Source organism: Wyeomyia smithii, chromosome 3 (assembly GCF_029784165.1).
Source record: "Wyeomyia smithii strain HCP4-BCI-WySm-NY-G18 chromosome 3, ASM2978416v1, whole genome shotgun sequence".
NCBI lineage: Eukaryota > Metazoa > Arthropoda > Insecta > Diptera > Culicidae > Wyeomyia > Wyeomyia smithii.
Genome location: NC_073696.1, coordinates 275,957,794 through 275,985,017, shown reverse-complemented (window position 1 = coordinate 275,985,017; position 27,224 = coordinate 275,957,794). Strand labels below are relative to the sequence as shown.

The window sequence follows — 27,224 nt, the reverse complement described above, 5'->3', positions numbered from 1 at the left end:
TCATCTTAATACTCTCACATATGCGTCTCTAATGCCGAATTTGAAGATAGCCAAAAACGGGAAATACGTAATGAGAAATCTTGATAGCACCATTTGACTATTGAAATACCATCTAAAAACTATAAAGCGAAGGAGACTTTCATGTATGAATATCAGAAAGTACAGGATAAACCGACTGTATCTGCTGAATTTATCGTACATTGTTTCACCACCCTCGGGGGGATGCTCTTCGAGCCAATAATGATAGCCAGGAACTTCTGTGAGCCGTGAGGTGAAAAACAGGAACGCATCGTAATCTAGGAATGGATTAAAGCACCACAGTCCATCGATGAGCGCATTTCCCATCTGTTGGAATGTTTCTTTTCGTGCAAGCAAAGCCGGACGTAGAATTTGCTCCTGCACTTGCGTCATACGCTGTTCACTTGTCGAAAGACAATCGGTACACAGGTTGTAGCTAAAACGGAACAACAAAACTTTTCCAATTCTTCTTTGTATAAAAAGAGTAAATGGCTTTTTTGTTACCGGTCTTGAATACCAATCATGTAACCGATGACTCGCCAAAAATGAACCATCGCTTCCATATCTTCCGTACGGTATTTGATTCCGAGTTTTTTGTGTCCTAATACGATGTAGCTAAAAAAATATTTTTAGCTTTGATGAATCTGGATGAAGATTTTCGTATTGCATACCCCACGAATCCGAACTGCGTTACCGCCATATCTTTCTGTGAGATAATCCTACCGGCCAGTTTGGAACTGCTTCGTTTACTAGCCATTACGTGCGTTCTTCGAACATAGGCTATCGACTTCCAGGAGCTGTTCAGGATGAAGTGCAATTAGAACATGATATTTTATCCCATTGATGACTAAAACATACGCAGATCCCGGCGTAAGATCCTCATAGTACCAATTCAGTACGTGCATTATGGTCGCAATGTATCGGCGGTACGCCGTTAGAGCCGTTGAGGATTGCTTGGTAAAGATTAAAACATCCAAAATACTCGGTACCGCCAGAATGACCAGCAAACCGCATAGTTTTGCCACGAACATTGCGAAGAAATTTCCCTTAAAATATTTCTGGGCCCTGGCGGAAACAAACAATGTATTATTATATTTTTCTGATTAACCTACTTAAACTATCGCACCTCTTAAATTTAACATCATCGTACCACGATGGCAACTGCAGCTCGTACGCTTCAGCATCTATGTCCACTGGGGTTGCCACACCATCGGTCAACAATTGCTGCAGATACTTTGGCCGCTCGTCACCTGTGAAAGTCGATCATAGAGAAAAAAAAACGAGAGAAAGTTGATTAGCACGGTTGACTGCACCGACTCGTGAACAGTCACGGTTATGATAAGCGCACATGATGGTTCCTTTACTGCATCCATTCTCGAATCATTGGGCGAAATTTTTTCACTATTCTTGCACCATGATCCCGTAAGGTATGCGGGACACTGCTAACACCACGGCACTTGATACGCTACTGATGCCTACCGAGTTCCAGTTAACCTTGAATGATACGCGTATTCGACTTAAGCGCAAAATAAACCAAAAGAGCAAACCGGTTCTGATGGTGCTGCTGGTGGGCGCATTTGATTTTGATTTGAGAGAGAGGAACACCGGCTTGACGTAAAACGCGAGGAAACTGTTGTGATATTTGATTGAACCATCACTGTTTAAGCTCTCGCGGTCTAACGTTTCTCTGTTCATCGTTGCTCTCACACAGATTCCGCGGATTGCGCTGGTGAATATTTCCAACTTTCTCCATGCGTCACGTCAACACACGCGTATGAAGCTAGCATGCAAGTTCGCTGTGAAGCGGATTACGTTCGGTTCAACTTGCGAGCAAGTTTATGCTTTGCTTTGGAAAGGGTGGGCAATCAAAGTTGGCTTACCGTCGAGCGTCGGTTGCTTGTAATTTTGCCATGATTGATATGTCATTATCAGATTATATTTCGATAAATAAAAAGAGTTGGAATTGGTTGACTTTCAAAGTAAGCAAAGCAAAGCATTGGTGCTACATTCCGATTCGGAACTTGACCTTCTGTTTACTATACACAGACTTCGCAGCCAACCGTTAAGTGTACAGGAAAATGGCGGGGTTAGCGCTACGATCCTACTGACACTAACAGTCTCTCTCGAGTCAGGACTCGAACCTACGACGACTGGTTTGTTAGGCCAGCATCGTACCTCGAGACCAGCTGGGGAGGCCACTTTCAAAGTATCTTGAATTAATTCCCGAAATTGATTCTGGAGTGCTTTTCGTGATGTAGTCAGGATAAATTCCAAAGATTTAAAGACCCTGGTACATTTGGCGGCATCCATAGCGTAAATTTTAATCAATATTGACCCCCGCTCGAGCCTCTTGTCACGTTTTCACCCAATGATTTTTTGCTGGAAATATGTATTGATTTCGCAGTGCAACGAAACATTTTATTTTCCCTTGGCTTTTTTGTGAATTGTGTTATTTTGTTATTCTTATTTTGGTGTCTTTGGTTCCCAGTTTAGTATTTCTGATTATAAGTTCTTCGCATTTCTAAACGAATTTTTTAGTAATAATTTTTCATATATCATTTTTGAAAGTCTTTATGATTCTAATATTTTTTGCTCTGCCTATCGCTTTTATGTTTGTTCAGTCTTTATAACCATTTCCTACTACAATTTTCACTCTCAAACTAAGATTATTGTTTTACTTCTGACAGTCCATGTCCAATCGTGCTTTAATATTTTGCAACCACTGAAGGATTTTAATTTTTTGAAGTAGAATACTTCTCTCAGGAAGTTCGGCTACATAGGGATGTGAAATGAAAATCTAAAACCGAAAAAAGTGAAAAATATGTCCAATTTCAAATGCTAATAAATCGGTTAGTATTCGATGGATTTCCTTCGTTCTTGCAGCAATAGATTGGAAAATCTTCTAAGATTCTTCCCAAAATAAGATAATTGTAATTTTATTATTCACACTATTGTACTATTGAAAATAGTCAAGCCTTGTCAAAACGAAAAATTCGACCTCTGATTGGTCGTTATATGCTTGCTTCCCAAGCACGGTCGACAGGATCATATACCTTGCAATTGAAAACATGCTATTTGGCCTATATAAGAGCCTGTTTCAGCCGGAGCCGCTCATAATAGTTCTAGACAGCGACAACAGCAGTCGTCCTTCTCAGCAGCAGCACTAGCTCTGTGGTTGGTCACCACGTCTCAGGAGCAGCGCGGTTTTTCTCAGCGTGTGTCGCCAGACAGCCATTATTCCCCCCGTGTTGGGGCAGCATGAAGATTGCCATCAGGAAATCCAATTTTGGAATTCAAAATGCCTTTTTGAAGGCAAATAAACAAGTCATTGAAAGTTAATAATTTTTGTCAACGCAAGCAAGTATTCTGTGTTGCATCCTAGCAATTTAAATTTGTCGCACCCGTCTAATTTACTGAATGTGAAATAGCTTCAACAGTGCATGTTGTCCGTGTATCTTAATTCCCCCAATGTTAGGGCAGCTCAAAGGTTGTAATTAACAACCGATTTTGAACAGCAAAATGCTTTTTTGAAGGCAAATAAAAAAATAATTGAAGGTTAATAATTTTCTGGCATCAACACAAGCAGACATTCTGTGCGGGATACAATCAAATTCTGTTGTAGTTGTCTAATTTTTACTTTATTTAGTAAACTCCCCACTGTAGGGGCAGCGCAAACGCTGCGATCAGCATAACCGACATTGAATAATAAACTGCCCTGTTAGTACGCATTCACAAAAGCAGTTAGTTCGACTATGCAGAGCTAATATGAAGACGATTCAATCAATCAGCATAAACAGAATTTCGTCGTCTCCCAGCTGCCAAGTTGCAACATGATGCAACACGCAACAGCGAGCAAACGAAATCGCTTGATGTTACATACCGCAATAAAATACGGGTTAAAACCGTTGCGTGTGTGAGAGCACCATCGGTGTTTATTCGCTGGATACACTATCTACTGTCTACTGAACGCAATAATCTGCTTACATGCGACATGGGGACGGGAATATTTTCTTCATCCAAGCTACACAACACGACACAAAACATGTTATTTTGTTGCTTCAATGAGAGTGCTACCGGTCCGGCTCGACAGAATGTCCACAAGAAATCATTTTTGTGCATCCGTGCTACGAAACTGAGGAAAAACTTTAGAAACTGGAAAGAGGTGGAGCTTATCAAATGATCGCTCTGAGCCAGAATGAAGTCACACATATTTTTCAAGTTATATCATTCCACCACGTACGTAAAATAATTCATTCCTATTTTCATCCCTATATAAGAGCCTGTTTTGGTCGAAGCCGTTCATAATAGTTCTGAACAGCGACGACAGCAGTCCTCCCTTAGCAGCAGCGGGAGCAGTGCAGTGGGTACCATCGATAGCGGATAGCGGCCACAACTGTGGCATGGCTGCGGATAAGCGTAGCAGTTTCAGCGGATCTCACCATCGATAGCAGCAGGGCCAGCAGATGCAGGTACAGCGGATACCAATGGCGGCCACAACTGTGGCATGGCTACGGATAGCGTTGCAGGTGCTCAGCAGTTGGGCCAGCGTATAGCGGCCACAACTGTGGCATGGCTATGCATAGCGTAGCTGTTGCAGCGGGTATATCAGCATCGATAGTAGCAGGGTCAGCTGATGCAACGACACTCCCTTCACTAAAATGCTGTTTCAGTGTGGTAGCAGGCTTGCATGAAGTGAATACATCAGCCAGCAACTTTCTCTAAGGCCTCTGCCATAGTAGACGCGATAAGCGGCGCGAACCGATTCGCTCGGCCGTAGGTTGATGTACAGCTCTACTGATGGCTGTACATTAACCTACAGCTGAGCAAATCGGTTCGCGTCGCTTTTCGCGTCTATTATGGCAGAGGCCTAATGGGACAGTTGTATCAGTTTGTTCAGAAGAATATTATTGTCGGTAATATTACAGAGATGCGATTGCGTAAATCCGATTTTGAATTGAACAATTGTTCTTTTGAGAACAAATAACACACTTATTTGAAGAGTTAATAGCTTTTGGTACCAATAGCAGTATAGTGACAGCCTCAGTGGTAGATGCAGATGCAGCCGGATCTTCCCTGAGGCCGATGTAAAGGTAAATGGGAGCAGCACGGCGAAACAGTTCGGGTTATGCTTAGACGCGCGTCATTTTTCGTTGTTGATATTCCCCACATGGAACGACGCGCTTTCGTATGATAGCGGTGGTATTAGCGGTAGATGCATTTGCCAACACTTCCTCCAGTAAAGCCGTGTCTAGTTTTCAATGTGAAAACACCTTTCTCATTGTGTTGACCGTGCGCCTTAGTCCTCACTATCAAGGTAACACAGAGATGTAAGATAAACACTACATCCTATGATAAATTGAACAATTGTCCTTATAAGGACAACAAATGAATAAATGAAGATTTAATTTTGAATTAGAATACTTCTCTCAGGAAGTTCGGCTACATAGCGATGTAAAATGAAAAACTAAAACTGAAAAAAGTGAGAAAATTTTCAAATGCTAATAAATCGGTTAGTTTTCGATGGATTTTCTTCGTTTTTGCAGCAATCGATTAGAAAATTTTCTAAGATTCCTACCAAATGCATGAAATTGCAATTTTGTCATTCGAACTATTGTACTATTGAAAACTCTTAAGCCTTGTCAAAACACAAAATTCGACCTCTGATTGGTCGTTATACCGCGCTTTCCCAAGCACGGTCGGCAGAGTTATGGACCTAGTAAATTGGGAATGCATCATTTGGTCTATATAAGAGCTTCATCAGATAATAAACAAACATTTCATCGGATATTAAATTGAACAACTGAAATTTGAAGAACACAAATGATTATTTGAAGAGTTAATATTTTCTCGTTTTGCGCTTTAATCCAAAGTTAATTATCTTCATCTACATGCATACTCTGACAATTATTACGTGTTTGCGTCGCTTAGTGTTTGGCTACGGTCATGCAGAACGCAAATAACGGCGCGATGCGATTCGGCAAGACGAAATCTGTTGAAATGTATTGCTCTACTTCGCCTTTAAAAGAGCTGTACATTTCATCACGGTAAGGCGAATCGCATCGCGCCGGCATTCGCGTTCTGCATAACCGTAGCCTTCGTTCCGTTCCCGTTTAATGATGTCGTATTAAATGTGCATATTACAATTCGGCACTTCAACTTCTCATTTGCACAAAATTTAAAAATATTCAATGAACTTCATTCAAAATATCAGACAAAAAGAAATTACAATACTGCCAATGAACGGTCAACGTTTATTTACTAGAAAAAATGACTGACACGCAAGCAGCCAGGTTATCTTTCTTGTAAAAGTATTCTACTTCAACCTTGCGGTCGTGGCTTTGCATACAACCTTCTTGTGATTTTTAATTATTTTTATTCGATTTATTTAATTATAGAAAAAACTTTATGAAAAAATATGAATGAATCACACTAGAGATTGTACTAATCAACTAATTTTGTCTGTTTTCGTGTTTTCATTGTTACCTTTGTTTGTTAACTATCGTCTCTATTTTTATGTTTTACTATTTCTTTTACATTTTTAATGAATATTATCAACTTTTTGTATGAAATGAACCCGAACGTAAACAAAAAAACAAAAAAAATGACTCCTTCTATATAATCGCAAACTGTACTTGCATAGAAGTGATCGTTTTTTAAATCGCTGGAACTTGAAACAGAAGTTGAATTTCCAAGCGAGAGTTAATATAGTACACTTCCCACATATCAATACAAATACTACAATTCAATGTAAATGCTGGTTACTTCGACCACTTTCCCCCTACAAATTTTCAGAAATGACTTACACAACTTCTCATCCCTTTGGTCCTTTCGATATCGATTTAAGAAGAATTGACTGTTTGTCGGTTTTCATAGATTTGATTTTATGACCTTCTTCTTGAAAGAAAATAGTTTCATCATGTGATGAAATTTTTATTTTTTTTTTTCAATTCTACATAGCGTAGCCGTGAAGTCAAAGAATTCCAGTCACAATCAAGCTTATTCATCGTTTTTAATAGTTTCTGTTGTTTTCAAACTTAATTTTAGCACAAAAAAAAACAAAATGATTTTAAACACATTTCGATTTTACTTACATTTCAAAATTTTAAAAACACTCGTTTTTTGCTCACACGAAACAAATACAAAGTTTTTTTCATATCTTCCGTAAATAAATTCCCAGAACGACCTTCTTCTAAGCAGCAGCACAGCAAGCTCATATACTTAATAAGAAGTGGCAAGTACAATTCCTTTGTGCATCGAAAAAGCATAGAACTACGCGTTTCGTTTCGCAACGAAACCAAAAAAAGACTCCAGTGAAATGTATTTTTATTTTTAAACAACCGGCCATTAGTCGCGCGCGCTAAGCTCAAGCAAGTAGCACCCTTCTGTGCAGGACTGTCCTATATATTACTCCTGCTGGCACTGCATTTCAGGGCAAGACAGAAGTACATCGCGCGTGTTAGTAGGACGTTGTGGGGTAAAACGCACTACAAATTCCGTTCCAGCCGGGAAACAATTCGATTATCGATCATATGACACAACATTCCTCCCTCCTGTGCCTGACGGAACGTAAATAGAAAGAACCCGTATTCGGAAGCGAACTCTGCCTGCGAGAGGGTGGCGGCCAACTGCTTGGCCCATTCCATTTTATGATTTTATGTTTTTTTTTTCTCGTTGTTGTTGCGTTCTCTCTGTCCCGTACCACGATTCTCGCTGGGAGGGATTTACGATTTCGAAAATTCAGGGTGAATCGCGCGGATGATGGAAGAGCAGGCAGGAGAAAAGCAGAAGCAGGAATTGCACTTTTGAATGATAATGCACAGAATGTAGTATGGAGGGTTCACTTTGGTGTGGCGTTCAGAAGAAGGTGAAATAATACAGAAAAAAAACGCCATTTTACTTTCCACTGATTATTGCTGTGATGGTTTGAATTATTTGCGTTATGTTGTGAGGGCTGCAAAAGCATCAAAGCCTTTAATGATTGTATAATATAAATACTACCAAAAATATTCTGATTTGATTTGCTATATTACCAGTAAGCTTTTTAATTTTTTTCTACGTTCGGATCAAATCGTTTTATTAGGAATCCCAAAACATACTTTCTACAGTACTGGAAGAGATGTGCTCTTTACGAACAATTGACGCGTCATGACGTAGCTTGAACATAAGCAAACAAAAACTGCGAAGATAAATTACTATGCTTAATTTAATTGGGCTATGTTTATAAAAGAAAAAGAAAGCATAGAATTAAATCCTATTCTTTCGTCACATTTTTAACCTAAACAAGATTTAATTCAAATTATTATTTTATATTCCTTCGTAAAAAAATGTGTCCAATATACTCGTTACATTAAGTGAAATTTCAACTCGTATTTTGTGAAGCAAATGGGCGATCAAAATTCAAGCCACATATTCAATGAGAAGATAACAACATGAAACTTTGGAAAAAAAAATTGTGGATGTGGGTTGGTTATTACCAAGAAACGCGAAAAAGATATCGTAGACTGCCGGGGTACAAAATAATCTTACTAAATGAGCAAAAGTTTGTGAAATTTTATTGCACGATATGCATATAGAGTCGAATTGAAAATTTATTGTCGCAGTAAGAGGCGCATTTGATGGTGGCATTTTGTTGTAAAATAACATTGGATGACTTTGACTTCTGAAAAACGGAAGCAAGAATCAGTTTTGTCAAAATAAGTACCGGTAACTAGGGTGACTTTGATCAGCAAAACTTTGATCACTCTACCTCTTTTTTAAATTTGTGTTGAAAAACGCTCGTAGAGCTTGAGATTTGTCGTAATCTCCACTGTTTGTGTTTAGATATGACTACACTGCTACTATTCATGCATTTTCTGCTATTTGAAGAATGTTTCGCATGCTAAAATATGAAATGAAAACAAAGTGTTTTTAGCAATTTTTATTGCATACAAACAATCGGCTCAAGCAGGTACAAAACAAACAGCTGCGATACGTAAAGTTTGTTTATTCTGTTCCCAGATCAGTTCTTAAGATAAGAAAATATTGATACAACGATTTTTATTACTATTTTTGCATTTTTTTTTTCCTCAAAATCAATGTTGAGTTCCAATTATCTTAACAGTGTATTACATGTTTTCTTCTTAACGACAGCCCAAGACGTCACGTAACATACAACTTTTAACTATTGGATAAGCCATATTGCACCTGGACTAGTGTTTAGTGATTTCATACCTTCTTTCTTATTTATAGAAAATCGTTCATGAATATCCTAAAAATGTTGTATGAATCTTGTACGTTCACCAACACAAACTGTTCACGTGGAGTGTGAATAGCCCCCAAATTGCTTCTCATATTTACAAACTCGTTGAGGTCGTTTGTGATTGTTCAAATTTGATAAAGCAGCAGGTTTTCACTCCAAATTCATCAAATCATTACCTCGGAACGATGATTGATGTAAAAATTCTAAAGCATATTTAAAAACAGCACAATTGTTGCTAAAATTTATAGGTAATGACTGGATCTTGCTCAATGCATGCCAGTACTCATTTGAAAAATATCAAACAATGTTGTATTCAGCATATTCTTAAAATATTTAAGGTATATTAAAAAAGTGATCATAGGCACCCCCGTTTATGGGACTACGTAATGTTCTTGCCGAGCCGACTATCCGTATTTTTGAGGTTATGTAAAATCGTACGGAATAATATTTTTGTCTAGTTCATTGATATATTATAAAGATTTTAAAATGTCATAAAGATTCAGTACCATCGTTCTTTTGCCACCAATTAATTGATAAATCTGCTCAACCCCTCTTCTAGGTTGAGGGGCTTGACGGTTTTGCAATTAGTAATATCTGGTTTAAATTCGTGAACTAAAATACTCTTCTCGGTTATGTATTATACAAGATAGATCCAGTCTAATAAGGCCAGATGCTAGTTGCAAAACACCTCAAACGTTCTTTGAAAAGACTTTGATGGGCTTTTCGGTTGTAATCAAAATAAAGAAGCAATAAAGCTTAACCTAATACTGCATACAGCATGACCATTGTAAAATAATTTTAAATGTCTATAAAGCTCATTAGAATCTTTCATTGCAACGGCCGTAATAAGACGAAGTTGAATGTTGATGATAATGATTAGGTGGAATGTTTGAATCATTTAACAATTTGATAAAAGGTCAGATTGATTGATCTCGTCTTTTACGGATTAAGCAGTTTTAATTGACTATTGTGGCAACTAAGACATGCTTTCTACTGAGGTGCCGAGAGGGCTCAATAAAGGAATTTGATGTAGTAATCAAAAGATTACGTTATCAACTTTCTCAAAGCCAACGCTCAACCAGTAGTTAGATATATGCGCGGTCGTAATTCGGATTTATTTACATGATTTTTTATTGTTCAAATCAAATTATTAATCCAGTTTCCTCTTTTTTTTTTTTTTAACGCGAGAAAAATCAAGAATTAGAGCAAACGAAGAATCAAGCAATTACCCTGAGGAATACAATCAATCAAAGGTCAATGAAAGAGTGATTAAAGGTAACAAACATAAAACGGGGTAAGTAAAGGATTAAGGCACAGCAGGTATGTAAAAAAGCAAATTACTATTACTATTGTTATTACTATTCATCAAATGTTTCATCTGACAAGAGTTTAAATGAATAAAAAAATTTGAATATATGTGCGGTTGGGAGGGGTTGCCTTGAGAAGCCCTGGACGCAGACCGGCATACGTGACAAATATTACATACATATATTACAAATGGACGAAATTTGTTAACGTCAACCACAGTTACAACTATTCTTTTTTTCTTTTCATGCACCTTTCTGCAACTACTATCACTGTTTCCTTCGACTATCCACTATATTCAACCTTGTCTTACTATACGGCATTCCAACGCAGAATTTTTTTGACCTCTCGGGTTACTATGCTGCGATGCCAAATCTAATCTCTCCACTGATGCAGCATGGAAAGTGTTTAAGCACTGGAGACTTGTGTAGTATGAAATATTTGAGTTGCATATTGCAAACAGATGTGGCATAGCAACCTTCAATTCTATCGTTGAGGTCTCGCAGCGTGAGCAATAACGCTTGGGTTCAATTGCCTATGTTAGAACCACCAACGATGCAAGTTCACAGGCTCAGCCTCGACCGTACTCAAATTACAGCATTTCCATATTTCACGACGGGTTGACAACCGTCATAAAATTCAAGTACACATGCCTGTTACCAGGTACCTCCAATTCTCTCTCTTTCTTGAGAGACACTCTCGTCTCTCTATTTTCCAATTATGTATTTTGACTAGCATTAAGTTCGATTTAGTGATATTGAAATAAACTCATGCATTCGTAACCAGTACTTGATGGCGTAAAGTCCTCATTCAGAAACAAGTCCCTAAGTTGGGGTTAATCATCATCCACAGTCTAACTGGGTAATAACCACATGGCGAACCGTAACTCGGAACAAGAGACCTGTAATTATTGCAGTAACTCAATTGATTTGATCTGAGTGGTAAATTGAATTTACCAATAGTGCTAGTGCCTGTGTAAAAACCAGTCAAGTTATCAACTGTGCAAGATAAAATGGGCAACTCCAAGTCAAAAGACACCGAAATTAACGGAGACCCTCAAGTGCAAGTACTGAATCAATTACAAGTACACATAGCAGCCACGATACAAAACTCAACATAATCCTGGCTTTGTTAATAGTGCAGTTTGCCGTTATGGTGTATAAGCTCTTCAGGGAGCACACAAAAAAGCAGGCTTTGAAAGCAGCCAAAAGCATGGCTTCAATCAATCACGTATGAAGCTCTTCTAGTGATTTGAACAATCAATGGTAAATCTGACTTTTAAGTGACTTTCATGTTAGGGAACAGTGCAAAAAAATGTGAAGAAAAAAGCAAACACATAATACAACAAAAAACGGAACAGCGAGGAACAACACGATCGACAGCAGAGCGAGCGACAGCAGCAGAGCACAACGAACCCGTAGGAACGGTTACCAGCGAGCGGCGATTTCCAACGACGACATGCAGATGACGATTTCAAATCGTAAGTTACCGTAAATGGAGATTTTTTTTTAATTAGATGGATTTTGAAGTTGATAACATAAGAGTTCAAAACGGAATAAGAGAACTAACTCGAATACTTAATAATCTAAAAAAAGCCCCCTATAGGAATTTTAAAAAAGATACATTGCTGAAAAAAATAACATATTCTGGGGAACTTTTTAAAAATATAGAAAAAACGCTAATTAAAATCGAAAGTGTAACTCTTCCGGACACTTTAAACTTCTATATAAAATCATCCAGACAAACTTTTCTTGAAATTAAAGATCTAATTGAGGCAAAATTACCTTTTGCGAAAAATAGCCATTCATTTAAATCAATAGTGTTGGCAGTTCTATTTTGCATAAAAGTGAGTAGAGCTAGCAGAAAAATAATAATAATGCCGTCAGTAGATATAAAACTGGGCACCGCATTGGTTAATACCTATGACGGTTCACCAGCGCAATTAAATGCATTTATCGACGCGGTCACATTATTTGCTGACACCGTCGAGGCAGAGTTTGAGGCCGCAACAGCTTCACAAAAAGTAACAGCGCAAAACACAGTGGTCCGTTTTATTAAAACGAGGCTTACCGGTGTAGCGCGACAAGCGATTGGAGAACTAAATGAGCTCCAACAAATACTCAACGCTATAAAACTTCGATGTGCCTCAAAAGCAACATCAGATGCAATTCTGGCCAAACTAAAAATAACAAAACAGAATTCAAACTCCGAACAATTTTGCGACGCGGTTGAAAAATTAACAAACGATCTGAGATCTACCTACCTCACTGAAGGAATCCCTCCAGACACAGCCGAAAAGATGGCTACGAAACGAGGAGTGGAAACATTAATAAATGGTATAAAAAACCAAGATACAAAGTTAATCCTGAAAGCAGGAAACTTTGAAAAAATCAATGATGCAGTTCAAAAACTGCAAGAAAATGACTCTTCAGAGTCATTGCAACAAAAACATATTTTCCATGCAACACAGAGAGGTCATGGAAGACACAGATACCAACGTGGTCAGAGCGGACGAGGATATGGTCCTCGAGGTAGAAACACATATAATAATAGTGGACGCTATAACAATAACCGCAATTTTAATCAGTACAATAATAACGGTTACAGAACTGGTAACAACAATAATTGGCGTGGTAGAGGTAACCAGCAATCCTACTATCGAAATCAGGGAGCTGGACAGCAAATTTATTACGCAAATCAGAACCAGGGAAACGTCCAGATCCCCCAACAGCAACAACAAATTGGGGGAATACTTCCGAACCAACAAATACAGCAACAAAATCAACCTGTGCGTCTAGCCCAAATAGTGCAGCGCCAGTAAAACCAACGAAACAATTCTTTGCAATTAATTCAACCTGTAGTAATTTTGTGGTCCTGAAGCTAGATTTTCTCGACTCAGAATGCACTTTACTAGTGGATTCTGGTGCTGAAATATCTATCTTCAAAACAAACAGAATTAATCCAGCAACATTTGTTGACACCAATGACCAATGTTCTGTTTCAGGAATAAATGACTATGCAGTACCTACTTTAGGTACCGCACTTACCTACATTACTTTACAAAATCAAAATAAAATTGGTCATAAATTTCATCTAGTTGACCATCCTTTACCGATCCCTACCGACGGAATACTCGGTAGAGACTTTTTATGCAAGTACCATTGTACTATTGATTATGATACCTGGATTCTGACAGGTAGAAATAAATCTGAAAACTTTGAATTTCCCATTCATGACAGCATCGAGGGCAACATTTTTATCCCACCTCGTTGCGAAGTGTTTAGACAGGTCAATATTGGAAGCACGACTAGTACATATTTAGTAAAATCTAACGAAATTAAACCAGGAGTATTCGTCGCAAACTCTTTAGTAAATTCAAAAAATTCAATTTTAAAATTCTTAAATACTACCGACAAAATGGTAGCTATTAGCAGAAATTTTCAAAATCATTTGACCGATATCGAGAACTACGACGTTTATACTTTCAATAAGCATAATGAAAATGTAGAAAAACGACAAGAACAATTGATCTCGGAATTACAACTGGATCAAACACCGCGAGAACTAAATTCAAAAGTCATTGAATTATGTAAGGGGTATGACGATATATTCGCCCTAAAGACTGATAACTTAACGAGTAACAATTTTTATAAACAGGGAATCGAGCTCATTGACAACTCGCCTGTTTACATTAAAAATTATAGACTTCCTGAAGTTCATCGGGAAGAAATTAAAATCCAAGTTGACAAAATGTTGAAGGAAGATATCATACAACCATCGTTATCCCCTTACAACTCACCCATTCTAGTTGTTCCCAAGAAGTCTGCGACAAATGACAAAAAATGGCGTCTTGTCGTAGATAGATAGATCTTGGTCACCATATTTCCAATGAGGGGATACAACCCGATAAATCTAAATTTTCAGCAATCAAAGACTTCCCAGTTCCTCAGAACGCAGACGACGTAAGAAGATTCGTCGCCTTTTGTAATTATTATAGGCGTTTTATACCCTATTTTGCAGAAATAGTACATCCTCTAAACAATTTATTAAGAAAAAATGTAAAATTTGAATGGTCAGAAGATTGTGGAAATTCTTTTGAAATTTTAAAACACAAATTAATTTCTCCACAAATTTTGAAATTTCCTGACTTCAGAAAACCTTTTATTTTAAGCACGGATGCATCCCAAATAGCTTGTGGCGCAGTGCTTACTCAACAATATGACGACATTTACTTGCCAGTGGCATTTGCAAGTAAATCCTTTACTAAGGGTGAACGCAATAAGTCCACCATAGAACAGGAGTTGATTGCAATCCACTGGGCAATCACCTATTTTCGACCATACCTGTATGGAAGACGGTTTACAGTGAAAACTGATCACCGCCCATTGGTATACCTTTTTACGATGAAAAATCCTTCCTCTAGATTGACTAGAATTCGAGTGGATTTGGAAGAGTTTGATTTCAGCATTGAACACGTCGAAGGAAAGCTAAATATCGGCGCCGACGCACTTTCACGTGTAATTGTTGACTCAGATGAACTAAAATCTATCTCTGTTTTACCAATACAGACAAGGTCTATGACAAGAAGTAAAGCCAATAACGACACTGAAATTCGAAACCCTGAGACTGATCACCTTAGGGCATACGACTCGGTGAATAATATTGACGCTTTTAATCTCCCGAAACTAGTTTTGAAAATAAATGAAACCACACCAACTTTGACAATGGATATATATGATAAAAAAATGAAAAAGAATCTTGCTCAAGCGCAACTTTCTGAAAATAAGTGCAAGGAAATACAAGATGTCAAAGAAATAATTGACATAATTAATGTGATGGCCACACATTTAAATATAAAAAGATTAGCAATTGCAAGAAACAGTGTTATTTTTTCGAAAATCAACTCTGAAAATTTTAAAGCGCTATATAATAAATCACTAAATGAAGTAGACCTAGTAGTCTACACACCAGCACAAATTATAACAAACAAAACTGACATCGACAAAATAATTCTTGAAAGTCACACGTCTCCTCTAGGTGGACATGTTGGAACCACAAGATTATTAAATAAACTACGAACGACATATTACTGGAAAAACATGCGAAAAACTATCAACCAGTTCGTTAAAAACTGCATTGATTGTAAAAGAAATAAACACACGATACATACGAGGGAAAATTTTACTGAAACAACTACTCCCAGTAAAGCATTCAACCTTGTATCTATTGATACAATAGGTCCTATGACAAAAACCATAAACGGGAATAGATACGCCTTGACGTTACAATGTGATCTCACAAAGTACGTTATTGCCGTACCTATACCCGATAAGCAAGCACATACTCTTGCGAAAGCATTCGTAGATCATTTTATACTTATATTCGGATGCCCAATTTTGATAAAAACAGATTTAGGAACGGAATACAAGAACGAACTGTTCCAAAATATATGTCTATTACTTTCAATTAATCACAATTTTTCTACAGCCTACCACCCGCAAACAATAGGTGGCTTAGAACGCAATCATCGATGCCTTAATGAATATTTACGACAATTTATTAGTGAGCAACAAGATGATTGGGATTCTTGGCTTAAATACTATACTTTCTGCTATAATACTACTCTCAACACTGAGCATAATTACACACCATATGAATTGGTCTTTGGAAATTTGGCAAATTATCCTCAAAGATTAGCAAATCCCGAGAAAATAGATCCAATATATAATTACGATAGTTATTATACCGAACTTAATTACAGACTACAATACGCAGCAAGTAAGGCTAGAGAATTATTAATAAAATCCAAACAAAAAAGAATTACAAAACAATCAGCAACAGCAAAACCTACAGATATCTCAATCGGAGAAAAAATACTACTAAAATCTGAAAATAATAGAAAACTAGATATGGTATACAATGGCCCACACGAGGTAATATCAATTAATCACCCAAATATAACAATAAAAAATTGTATCACAAACGGACAAAAAACAGTACATAAGAACCGAATAATTAAACTATAACGTAACATTGAAAACGATATCAAACCATTATTATATAACTAGATTTAAAATTTGAAGGTATTTGGTAACATTTTATGATTTAAAAATGATTTCCCTACGCTCATCATTTTTCATAAAAGGGGAAGATGTAGTATGAAATATTTGAGTTGCATATTGCAAACAGATGTGGCATAGCAACCTTCAATTCTATCGTTGAGGTCTCGCAGCGTGAGCAATAACGCTTGGGTTCAATTGCCTATGTTAGAACCACCAACGATGCAAGTTCACAGGCTCAGCCTCGACCGTACTCAAATTACAGCATTTCCATATTTCACGACGGGTTGACAACCGTCATAAAATTCAAGTACACATGCCTGTTACCAGGTACCTCCAATTCTCTCTCTTTCTTGAGAGACACTCTCGTCTCTCTATTTTCCAATTATGTATTTTGACTAGCATTAAGTTCGATTTAGTGATATTGAAATAAACTCATGCATTCGTAACCAGTACTTGATGGCGTAAAGTCCTCATTCAGAAACAAGTCCCTAAGTTGGGGTTAATCATCATCCACAGTCTAACTGGGTAATAACCACACTTGGCCCAGGGGCCCCCTTTTGCACCCGAAAATGAAAAAAATGAATTAATGAATAAATCTGCTCAACAATCTAGTATTCCGGATTTTTCTAGAACAGTTTGTTATTTTTGTAACTCTCGATTAAAAACAAACACTATATTCTAATGTTTATCAATGTGTCTGTATGACTTTCTACATACTTATTCGTTAGTCAAAAGATGACAATATTTTCCAACGCCCTGTTTTTTAATATAAATTTATTTTGACCAAGTGAATGCAATGTTCTAATCTTGCTGCTTGCTGCTTAATTTTTTTCTTAACCCAAAAATTCCGCTTGCTGGCACTCTGGTAATCTTAGATTGAATAATTTTTGTGTTGTCTCAGCACCCAGCATATTGTTTTAAAATTTTTTGACAGATGGTGCTATGATGACTTTTTTATTGAATTATAAATTATTGTTGAATATTTGCTGTTAGAAATGCTTTTCGAAACAGTGAGGCATTCACAAAAATGCCTTCAGTTCGATTTGTAGATCCCAATATAAAAAATGGGAAGGGGGCCACCCTGAGCATTTTTGCTAGTAGAAAAACCAAAGCTAAAACAACAAACGACACCCCAAAAGCTTTTACATAGTGATAACGAGCTCTGTTCTTCAATGTCTAGTGCAATGAGGAAAAAAGAATTTCACACGAGTATTGTTGACTGCTTAGAAGCAAAAGGTTTCGAAGTTGTGGGCTTTGCAGATGACATTGTCAACTAGGTAAGATGAAAGTTTGACAACACAGGGTAACGGGGGTATTTTGACCAGCTTTGGGAAGTGTTCGCATAGTTCATTAAAAACAAACACAATTTTTCAACATAAATACCTACTCTATTATACCATTGTTAAAAGCTAAGTGTCTCTTTTAACATACACCTTTCAGCAATGCAATATATTGAAAAATATCCATGAAATATCAAAATTTCTACGAAGTACAAAAACATATTGTAGTCCACCAAATTTTTACTTTGGCCCACCTTTATATCTACAGACGTGTATGGAAATAGTTCGGACTAATTATATTTAAAATCATCATCGGTATTTTTAGAGCAAAAATAGTGGGTTTGAGGAGAACATCCTTCTGCTGTGAATTTTTGTAAATTTTAGGCATCTAAAAATGAAATGATTTGGCTTATAGCGGTTTGACAGGCATTCTCATCTAATTTCATATCGTTAAGTGTGATAAATTAGGAAGTAATTACCTGTAAATGTCACAAGCTGCTTCTTTGTTCACGTGCAGCGGCCGAACGGTAATCAAAGAGATGTCAAAACTTGGCATGGTCAAAATATGTTTGCTTCAGAAAGAGGCAAAGATATTTCGGCCATGCGTTTAACCACTTTTTCAACTTTTTCCAACATGTTAGAGTATACAAACTATTTCTATGACATTTTATTGATGTTTCTACAACAACGAATTGTTTCAAAAGCATACATATTTGTTACAATAGCTTCCGGACGTTGACTTGTATATTACCACTTCCTCTTGACTTTGGATTGACTCAACCATTACTTCGAATATGTATGAACTAATTCCAAAATAACACTACCTACAGCCAGTTTTTCGCCGAAAATTATAGTGTAGTATAATTCTTTGGTGTGTTATTCAATGTTGCATGCATAGTTTTCTAATATTCATTGAATTTATCAGATAAAATGCGGATGTTACCGTTATGTTAATGTTACCGGGTGGGCCAAAATATGCATGTGGGCCAAAATACGCCCGTTACCCTAGTTTTGGAAAGAATGCATGAGGCTATGAAGTATACCCAATTTTAGTGTATAAACGAGGGTCTCAGTAGCTCTTGATGCAATATCATCTGCTGTCGTACGAATGCGTGCAACTAGAAGCAGAAAAGAGTGCTTTGAGGCTCAAAAAAAAAAACAAAAACTATCTTGTCAGATGTTCTTGTGGGTCACCTGACTATACTGAACTTGTTCAATAAATGACCAGTGATGTGTATGAATGGAGACTGGTTGGCACCTCAGAATAATCATGACATTCCCTACAAAGTATGCGACACGTCGCGTACAGACTGAGAAGTCGGAGTTCCTGGTGTCCGTCCCGGCTCATCGATATAAATCACAGATGGCTCAAAGGTAGATACAAAAGCTAGTGCAGGAATCTTCGGCCCTGAAATTGATATTTCAGTGGCAATGGGACACTGGCCAACAGTGTTTCAAGCAGAGATTTTTGCAATCTATGAATGTGCGAATGTTTGTCTAACTAGAAAATACAAACATGCAAATAGTTGTATTTTCTCTGACAGTCAAGCAGCGCTGAAAGCACTTGGTGCATATAAATGAACATTCAAGATAGTCTGGAAATGTATTCTCACATTGCGATAGCTGTGTCTAACAAACTCAGTAAATTTGTATTGGGTTCCAGGACATTGTGGTATTCGTGGAGATGAAAGGGCAGACGATTTTGCAAAACAAGGATCTAACTCACAGTTTATCGACCCAGAACCTTTCTGCGGTATATCAAACTGTGCAGTGAAAATGGAGCCTAAACGCTGGAACAAAAGGTGATAACCAATTGGTTGGATTACAAAAAATGTTCCCAATCTAGAAGATTTATAACACCAAAGGATGATTGACTTCATGGAACGGGCGTATCCGGCGTCCCTTTGCTGCACGAAGTCCGTTTTCCATGTCCACTTCTGAATAGAGTAGCTTCATCCACGCTGTGTATGTTGAACAACTTCATTTTAAAATTCAAAATGAGCATCGCCAAAGCATTCAGCATTTGAAAACATAGATTTTTTCTTTTTCATTTGAAACCCTCCGAAAAATCATCCACCGCTGGCTTTCGAACAACTTTTGTTTTCTCAACCGATTTTGAATGTTCCCCCAAATATTTTGCTGTTTTTAAAGGGGAAAGATAGAGTTTTCAAGATATTTACAGGTTTGGTTCACTAATATGGATTTCGGACAGCTTCCTGGCCAAAAGTTCTACATGCTGACGGCACGACGAGATGTTCCTGCGAAGTTAAAGTCTGCTTTTATGAACAAATTTGTCAAAAAAACTGATGATTCGGCAAGAGATATGCAGCTGCGGGGCAAAGACCAAAGTGTTCCTGACGAATAAGACGATGGACTCAAAGCTGTACAAGGAAGAATGCCTCAAAAATTTACTACATACTGTCTTCCATTGAAGCCCATGAAGGTCTCGTGAAGTTTTTGCCAGATTTGGCGAGCTGCCACTACAGCCGGGAATTCATCCAGTGGCAACGCGATAATAACGTAGAATTTCATCGATAACAACATAAATCCACCCAACTGCCCGTAGTTCCGACCCAACGAGAAATTTTGGGCAATTATGAAGCAGAAGCTTAAGAAAAGTGAAAAAATGGCTCGGGACGCGACTCAGATGATCAAAATGTGGAACAAATGTGCCAAGAAAGTTGACTCCGGAGGTGTGCAGCGTTTGATGGGAGGAATGAAGAAGAAAGTGCGAATTTTCATTAGAAATGAAGAGAAATATTTTGTATTGTTATTTTTTCCTTGAAGTACAGTGCATTACCTTTGTTTTGGTGTGTTACGGTTATTTGTACGTCAATCCGTCACTGAGATACAGATGTTTTACTATTCCGGATTCTAAATTGAAATAGCTTTATTGCGTTATTGCCCAAGTGTTTTCTGTACTCCAAACTTTAAATTATTGGCATTAAAGTAAGTGACCGTTTCGTTCTTGTGTGTGAGATTTCACTCTTTCGGTTCAAGCTTACTGTTTTTCCAAACAGAGCTTTTTTTCATCCTATCAATATTGCCAAATTACTATTCCTCGGAGATATATCGCCAAACGTTGCTTACTGGTCATGCTTATTGCATGAAGGACTTATGTCAGGAGGAAGAAGTCTTAGGGGTACTGTAGAGTTCGGCTTGAAGAAAGGGCATATGTTAGGGAGCCTGAGAAAAACCATAATAAGTGCAAATGAATAAATGCATAATAAGAGGTGACACGATTGACCCTCTTTTCGCGGAGAGAAACCAATTTTGAGCTCGCAAAATGACCTTCAATCTTCTTTTATCTATTAGGCTAAATCTATTAATCATTAACTACATGCACAATAGGTACAAACTGTATTGAACATTGAAGATCAATCTGTTGTCTAACCGTATTAAATTGTTTCATGGTTCAAAATTTCAAGTATAATTGTTAAATTTTGATCAAAGTTTAAATGTCAGATGATGTCATAGACATCACCTGCGGGGAATGGGTTAATCTTATTTTGATAAAATGTTCTATGTTTGACAAACATCGTCATACAATCGCTAGATAATTGTTTATATTTAAAGTCGGCATATTTACCGAGTATAATATTTTTTTTTTCATCAATAAACTAATTAATCATCAAGGAAAAATAAAAAAAAGAATATAAAAAATAATTCGTAAAACTGTGTGAAGACACTGATTTTTAGGGGGATTGAGGATTGCGACCCAATTTTGTGGACATTAAACATAATAAATAAAAAGCGTAGCTCTGAGGAAAACATGACATTCAGTTTCTATGCTAATTTCGTCGACTATGTTAACAATAGAGCCAGCGTAAACTTAATAAAACATTTCGCGACAAATTTTTTGTAAACTTTTCGTCATATTTTAGCCAAATTCTGCTGTATCTCATAAACCAATAGGCTGACAAATGCTAGATCCAAATCTCATATGAAAAAGTTTAACTCTCTAAACCACGGATTCTCATTTTGAGCAATTTTGTGTTATTCATAACATAGGCGGAGCCAGAGGGGGGCAGGGTTGACATTGGTGCAGAATTTTGTTTTCAATAACTCTAATAGCACAAAACGACATCTTTAGCCCATAGAAACATCTGTGTAAAGTATCAGCCAGATCAAAAATAATTGATTGAAATGCTTGCGCTATGTTGCGTGTAATTGCACAGGTTTTTCAGTTTATCCACCAAGGGTATTGCATCGGCAAAAGTACCGGGCAAACCCGTCTGCATCAGCTAGCTTGGAGTATTGGAACCGAGCTGTGACAATTCCTTACCTTGATACTCTTGTAACCTCACTAGAAACACGGTTCGATCAGATAGTGAACCTGCCTACGCGTTGTACTTGCTGCATCCCGCTAACGTAATACGCATGTCGTTGGAAGAGTTCAAGCGCAAAACCGAAAATTTCGTAATTTTTTATGAAGTTGACAATTGTGTTGAAGAGGTGGAAGTTTTGTATTAACATTGCAACAGTATGAGAGCAGACCGTGAGAACTTGGAAGAGTTGGATCTTATAGACCTGCTAGCTAAAGCCCGTTCTTTCTTCCATGCGAATGAGAAAGCAGTTGAAATTGCACTTGCTCTACCATGGAAACATGCACGATTGAACGCTCGTTCAGCACATTACGTCGGGTGAAAACCAGGCTGAGGTCAACAATATTTGAACAGCGGTTGAGTGCTCTCTGCTTGCTGAGTGTTCATCGGCAGATGGTCAACAACAATCGTGAAAAGACACATGAACCGCTTCCGGGACGATTAATGTTTGATGCCCGAAGATTTTATTGAGAATCTTGACTGTGTCTTCAATCTTCACGTCCTTGGGAAGCTTTGACAAGATGTAGTTGAGATAGCGGCTGTGCGAATGGGTGTCCAGCTTCCGGAGAAGTAAATGTACCTTCGCCGCATTATTCAGCTGGCCTGCATCGTTCTCGAAGAGGTCCCGGTAGCGGTTAAACAACAAAGTCCGAACGTAACTCCGTTTTCTTCGTCGAAGACGCGTAAATTTCGAAATTCGCGTAAAAAAATTGAGTGAATTCCGAAATCCACGTTAAAAAGCCGCGTAAAAAACCCACGTAAAAAGCGACCTTTGTGTACCATTTTTTTACTTCAAACATTTTGAAAAGCTTGCCCCCCTGTTTGAAATTCTGGCTACGCCCATGATTCATAATATACTTTTTGCTAATAGTTATAACTTTTAAAATGAAAAAAAAAACTATAGCAAAAATGTGAATTTTTGATCAAAGTTAAAATGTTTGGCAAAAATATGTACTTTACAGAAGGTATTGAATATGTAGAAAATCTTGGAAAAATGTTATGTTGAAAATTGTGATTTGAGTGAACTTTCCATATAAAACTATTTATATACTAGTTGGCCCGTAGTGGCTAGCCACTTTCGAATGCGTTTTGAACTATTAAAAGTTAATATTTAATCTAAAATTATTTTTTTTTAAATATCGAGTTGTTGTTCAAGATGTAACTATGAAACTATCGACGATTCGATGCAGATGGCCAGCGCTGGTTTAAAACTTAATTAATTATCTAAACTGCGATAAATCCTTCGTTCAGTAGATCGTGGATTGATTGCTTACTCGAAAACGAATCTGCATCTCGCTTCTTATACGGATCCACTGCACAGCTGTTTTCTCCAATATCTAAAGGCTTTTCTCCATTATTTGATTATTTTCGAAAAATTGTTTTCTAACGATTTAATTTTTTTTTAATTTCATAACTTTAATAATAGTTCATTTTCTCAATTGTTTGATGTTACATATGTTATATTCAAACTAAACTTACAAAATAACTAAAAATGAATGTGATTGAAAAAAAAAAAACAATTTACAAAAACCATTGCTCATTAAAAAATACTGGATTGCTCAAAAAAATATTCACACATGCAAAAGTTTGTCTCTGCAATTTGTTATTAACAACAGCAAAGCTTGGAACAACGAAGTACTAACCTCTTTCAATCATTGATGGGTAGTTCAAATCCCTCTCTAATACTCCGATATAACTTCACACATGATAAATGACGCGCATGAAACATCTGTCATCTGCGTTCCATCACAGAAACCTTTTAAAGTGTTGCGTAACAGCATAACAATCCTCATCCCATCACCACCACCTTTGTCTACTTCTTTGTTTTCGTCTTCTTCTTCAAAAACAAACAATTATTATTTGATAAAAAATAAAAAAAGTTGGCTTTCTGTAGCGCATTTGCAGGATAGTAGATAAACCTATGTTTAATGTTTTAAAATTTTGAAACTTTTATGTCGATTTATCAAAATATCTCAAATCAAAACTGTTGATCAGATTTTACATTATGTTCAAAAATAATGGCCAATAGCTTAGCCCGATCCCGGCGCAGATAATTCAGTTTTTACCTCAAAAAATGAACTTCAAACTCTTATTACTCATCAACTATAAACATAATAAACACAAACTGTATTGCAAATTAAAGATCAATTTGTACCTTACTGAATAATTTCATCTTGAAAATTCTCAAGTATAATTGTTGAACTTGAATCAAAGTTTGAATGTCACTCGTCGGAAATGGGTTTATCTTATACTCTAAGTTTTTTGAAACAGCTAAAATTTTCACGTATCAGCAAAATAATTATCCCTTTCTCCGTACATCTTGAACGTCGTAGTGTACTTAAAGAATTAATTTGGGGTACGATATGTGCAGCATGTCTTGTGTAGGTTAAATGTCTTTTCTATTTTTAAAAATATCGAAAGAAATATATTGCTTTATCTTTGAGTACAACTTCTTGAGAACATTTTTGTAAATTTTGTTAGAGCATTGAGTAATAGGGAGAAAGTTGGATAGATCTCAAGTGTGGCTTGTCACGCGCCATAAGTTAAACTTGAAACTCGATATGATGTTTTGCATAAAATGGCTTTAGCGAGTTACAGCCGGTTTTCTTCATTTTTTTATAAATGTTCGTTTTTAACGTCTTCGGTCGTAATTGATATTTTTAATAAACAAACAACTTTTTGCTATCGAATAACTGTACTATTGAAAAATTACAATTTCAATGCACATAAAAATTGCTCACACTTTTAAAAAATCCAACTGCTTATTTTCTCGAGCAAAAAGGTTTATAATCCCCATTATTTTCTTGACTTTTTCATAGTCTATCCTCCATGAACTACAACAGGTACTGCCTTATTCCATCACTTGACAACCTAATTTTGATGGCATTGCCATGACATTACAAAACTTATTGGACATGTAACTATGAAATAACGTTTATAATGAACCGACAGTGGTTTGGCTAACTTTAGATTTCTTTTAATTGCTTGATATCTTTGATACTATGTCTTTCTTACATCTTAAAATTGCCTTCCGCCCTTTATTACGTTTTTGGCGGTTTTTGTCGATGCACCTGCATCAGAACCTTTAGCCATGTGCTGATTTAACACGTGTGTCGAATATTAGTTAAGACGCAGTTAGCTTTGATTGACTTACGACTGGATTCATACCAGGCGAGAGGAGGTGAGTGGAGGACTAAAAGCAAGGGTAATTTGTAGTCAGGACAGGAGTGTTTGCGTTGCTACCCACAAAAAAATAACAAACTTCAGTGTACCTCAGCTTCAAAGTTTGCTTGGGAAAAAGGCAATTTGAATAACTTTCGTTTGTCGTGCGCGTGACTGAAAGACAAGCAAACTATATATATTCCGTTGTTTATAAAAGCATTGTTGCAAAGTTGTTTATAAAAGCATTGTCATCTTGAAGACACTGACTGTTTGTTATATTACCCTAAAACAAAAAAATTCTTCATACCACTTTAAGGTGGATTTATTGTCCCTTAAAAGGAATAAAATACATAGACACTTTTCCAAATAAAGGATATCACTAAAGAAACCAGCAAAATAAAACACTGTACAATGGTAAGTTACTCACTGCCATGGTGGGAGGAATATTTTTAAATAACAAAAAAATTATGAAGTATAACTACAAGCTATGCGAAAATTTTTTATCTTTTTTTTACATATAGTTGTCACTAAAAACGGGCTTTTAGTTCCTGAAGAACCGATTTCTTAATTTTTTTTGTCCACATTATATAACAGATGTTTCCAGATTTTTTTAGAATAGGTTACAATTATGTACCTAGTTGTTTGTTTTCCACCAACACCTGCAGCTTATTATTTTCCAACACATTTTTGTACCTTGAATATACCGTGCTGGATCGAAACCCGTACAGTATCGAAATCCGTACACCTTGATGTTTTTCTTCAGTTTTAAGCATTATAAAAGTGAAAATTTATGTGATAGTTACATGTACATATCCGTTGAGTTGTTGGCCTTCTGATAAATTAAACTATGCGCCAGTAGGCCATGAAATAAAAATATTAAAAATAAAAAATCAATCGTGTATCGGTTTCAGTTGTCATTTCGTTGTATCGTTAGAGAATTTACTAAGAAAACGTTCTTCAGATAAAAACGATTTTCAAGTGGGATATAAGTGTTTTACTCTGTGAATCTTTTTAAAATTGATAGAAAAGGTAAGTCTTTGTCATTTTCGAGCTGTATATTGTCTAATAAATAGTGTAAGTTGTATTTATTCAACAAAAACTCTGCCGTACGGATTTTGATTCTTTTTATTTGCTTGAATCGAAATCCGTACAGCGTGTGTATCATGCATATATTGTTGAACTTTCTTCTTGTTTTCAGCATATAATGGAAGAAAACAAGTATAAATATACGGCAAACAATTTTAAACGAGCTGTGACTGAGGAGCGCAAGGGAAAGTCGTACCGGGAAGCTTCGAGAGGTTCCGGCGTTCCGGTTACTAAGAAACGCTACGAAAATTGCACTATTTCAGCTGATATCAAAAATTAGAAAATCGTGTGAAACTTTAGAAGCCAGTTGATCCTCAAAATATACTTATTCGGTAATTTAAAGATAAATTATAAATAAAAGATGTTCATTTTTGTACTTCTTCATCTATACGGAGTTTGATTTATTGTTGCAAGGACTTTGATCCAGTCTATATCGCGTGTGTGCGGATTTCGATTCAAAAGTGTACGGGTTTTGATTCAGACAAAAAACTGTGTACGGATTTCGATTCAAAACATGTTCTATTTAAACATGATTTTTTCAAGTTTCGGCGTGATTTCAATCATTTTGCTGGAAAATAGTGATAAAATATAAGTAGACCTATAAGTAAATATGCCAGTTTAAAGCAATATGTGATTTCTTGATTTTATATTGACCGTCGAAGATTATCATGTGCTTAGGTGTACGGATTTCGATCCAGCACGGTAATGGTAATTTTCTTCGCTTCTCGACCCACAAACCCGTCGGTAG

General features: G+C 36.7%; 2 protein-coding genes across 3 annotated transcripts in view; one reads left to right on the top strand and one right to left on the bottom strand.

The window, feature by feature from the left end:
• On the bottom strand, positions 1–26,178 carry LOC129727044 (uncharacterized). Of its 2 annotated transcripts, none has more exons than XM_055684432.1 (6): positions 26,025–26,178; positions 1,145–1,268; positions 877–1,083; positions 690–815; positions 523–633; positions 1–454 (listed from the first exon to the last, which is right to left on the bottom strand). In XM_055684432.1, exons 1-6 carry the CDS (start codon positions 26,161–26,163, stop codon positions 1–3), a joined length of 1,161 nt encoding a protein of 386 aa, XP_055540407.1. In that variant the 5' UTR covers positions 26,164–26,178. The 2 variants fall into 2 exon arrangements, with proteins under 2 accessions (XP_055540407.1, XP_055540408.1); XM_055684433.1 differs by lacking the exon at positions 26,025–26,178 and adding an exon at positions 1,367–1,608.
• Positions 1–27,224, top strand: part of LOC129727046 (intraflagellar transport protein 46 homolog) — a 32,758-nt gene that overhangs the window by 1,320 nt on the left and 4,214 nt on the right. The gene's annotated exons all lie outside the window — the stretch shown is intronic.

Coding starts and splice junctions, on each gene's coding strand:
- LOC129727044 (XM_055684432.1), bottom strand. CDS start 26,163: ATGCTTAAAACTGAAGAAAAACATCAAGGTGTACGGATTTCGATACTG. Junction 816..876: donor GATCTTACGCCGGGATCTGC/GTATGTTTTAGT, acceptor CATCCTGAACAG/CTCCTGGAAGTCGATAGCCT. Junction 634..689: donor ACGCAGTTCGGATTCGTGGG/GTATGCAATACG, acceptor ATATTTTTTTAG/CTACATCGTATTAGGACACA.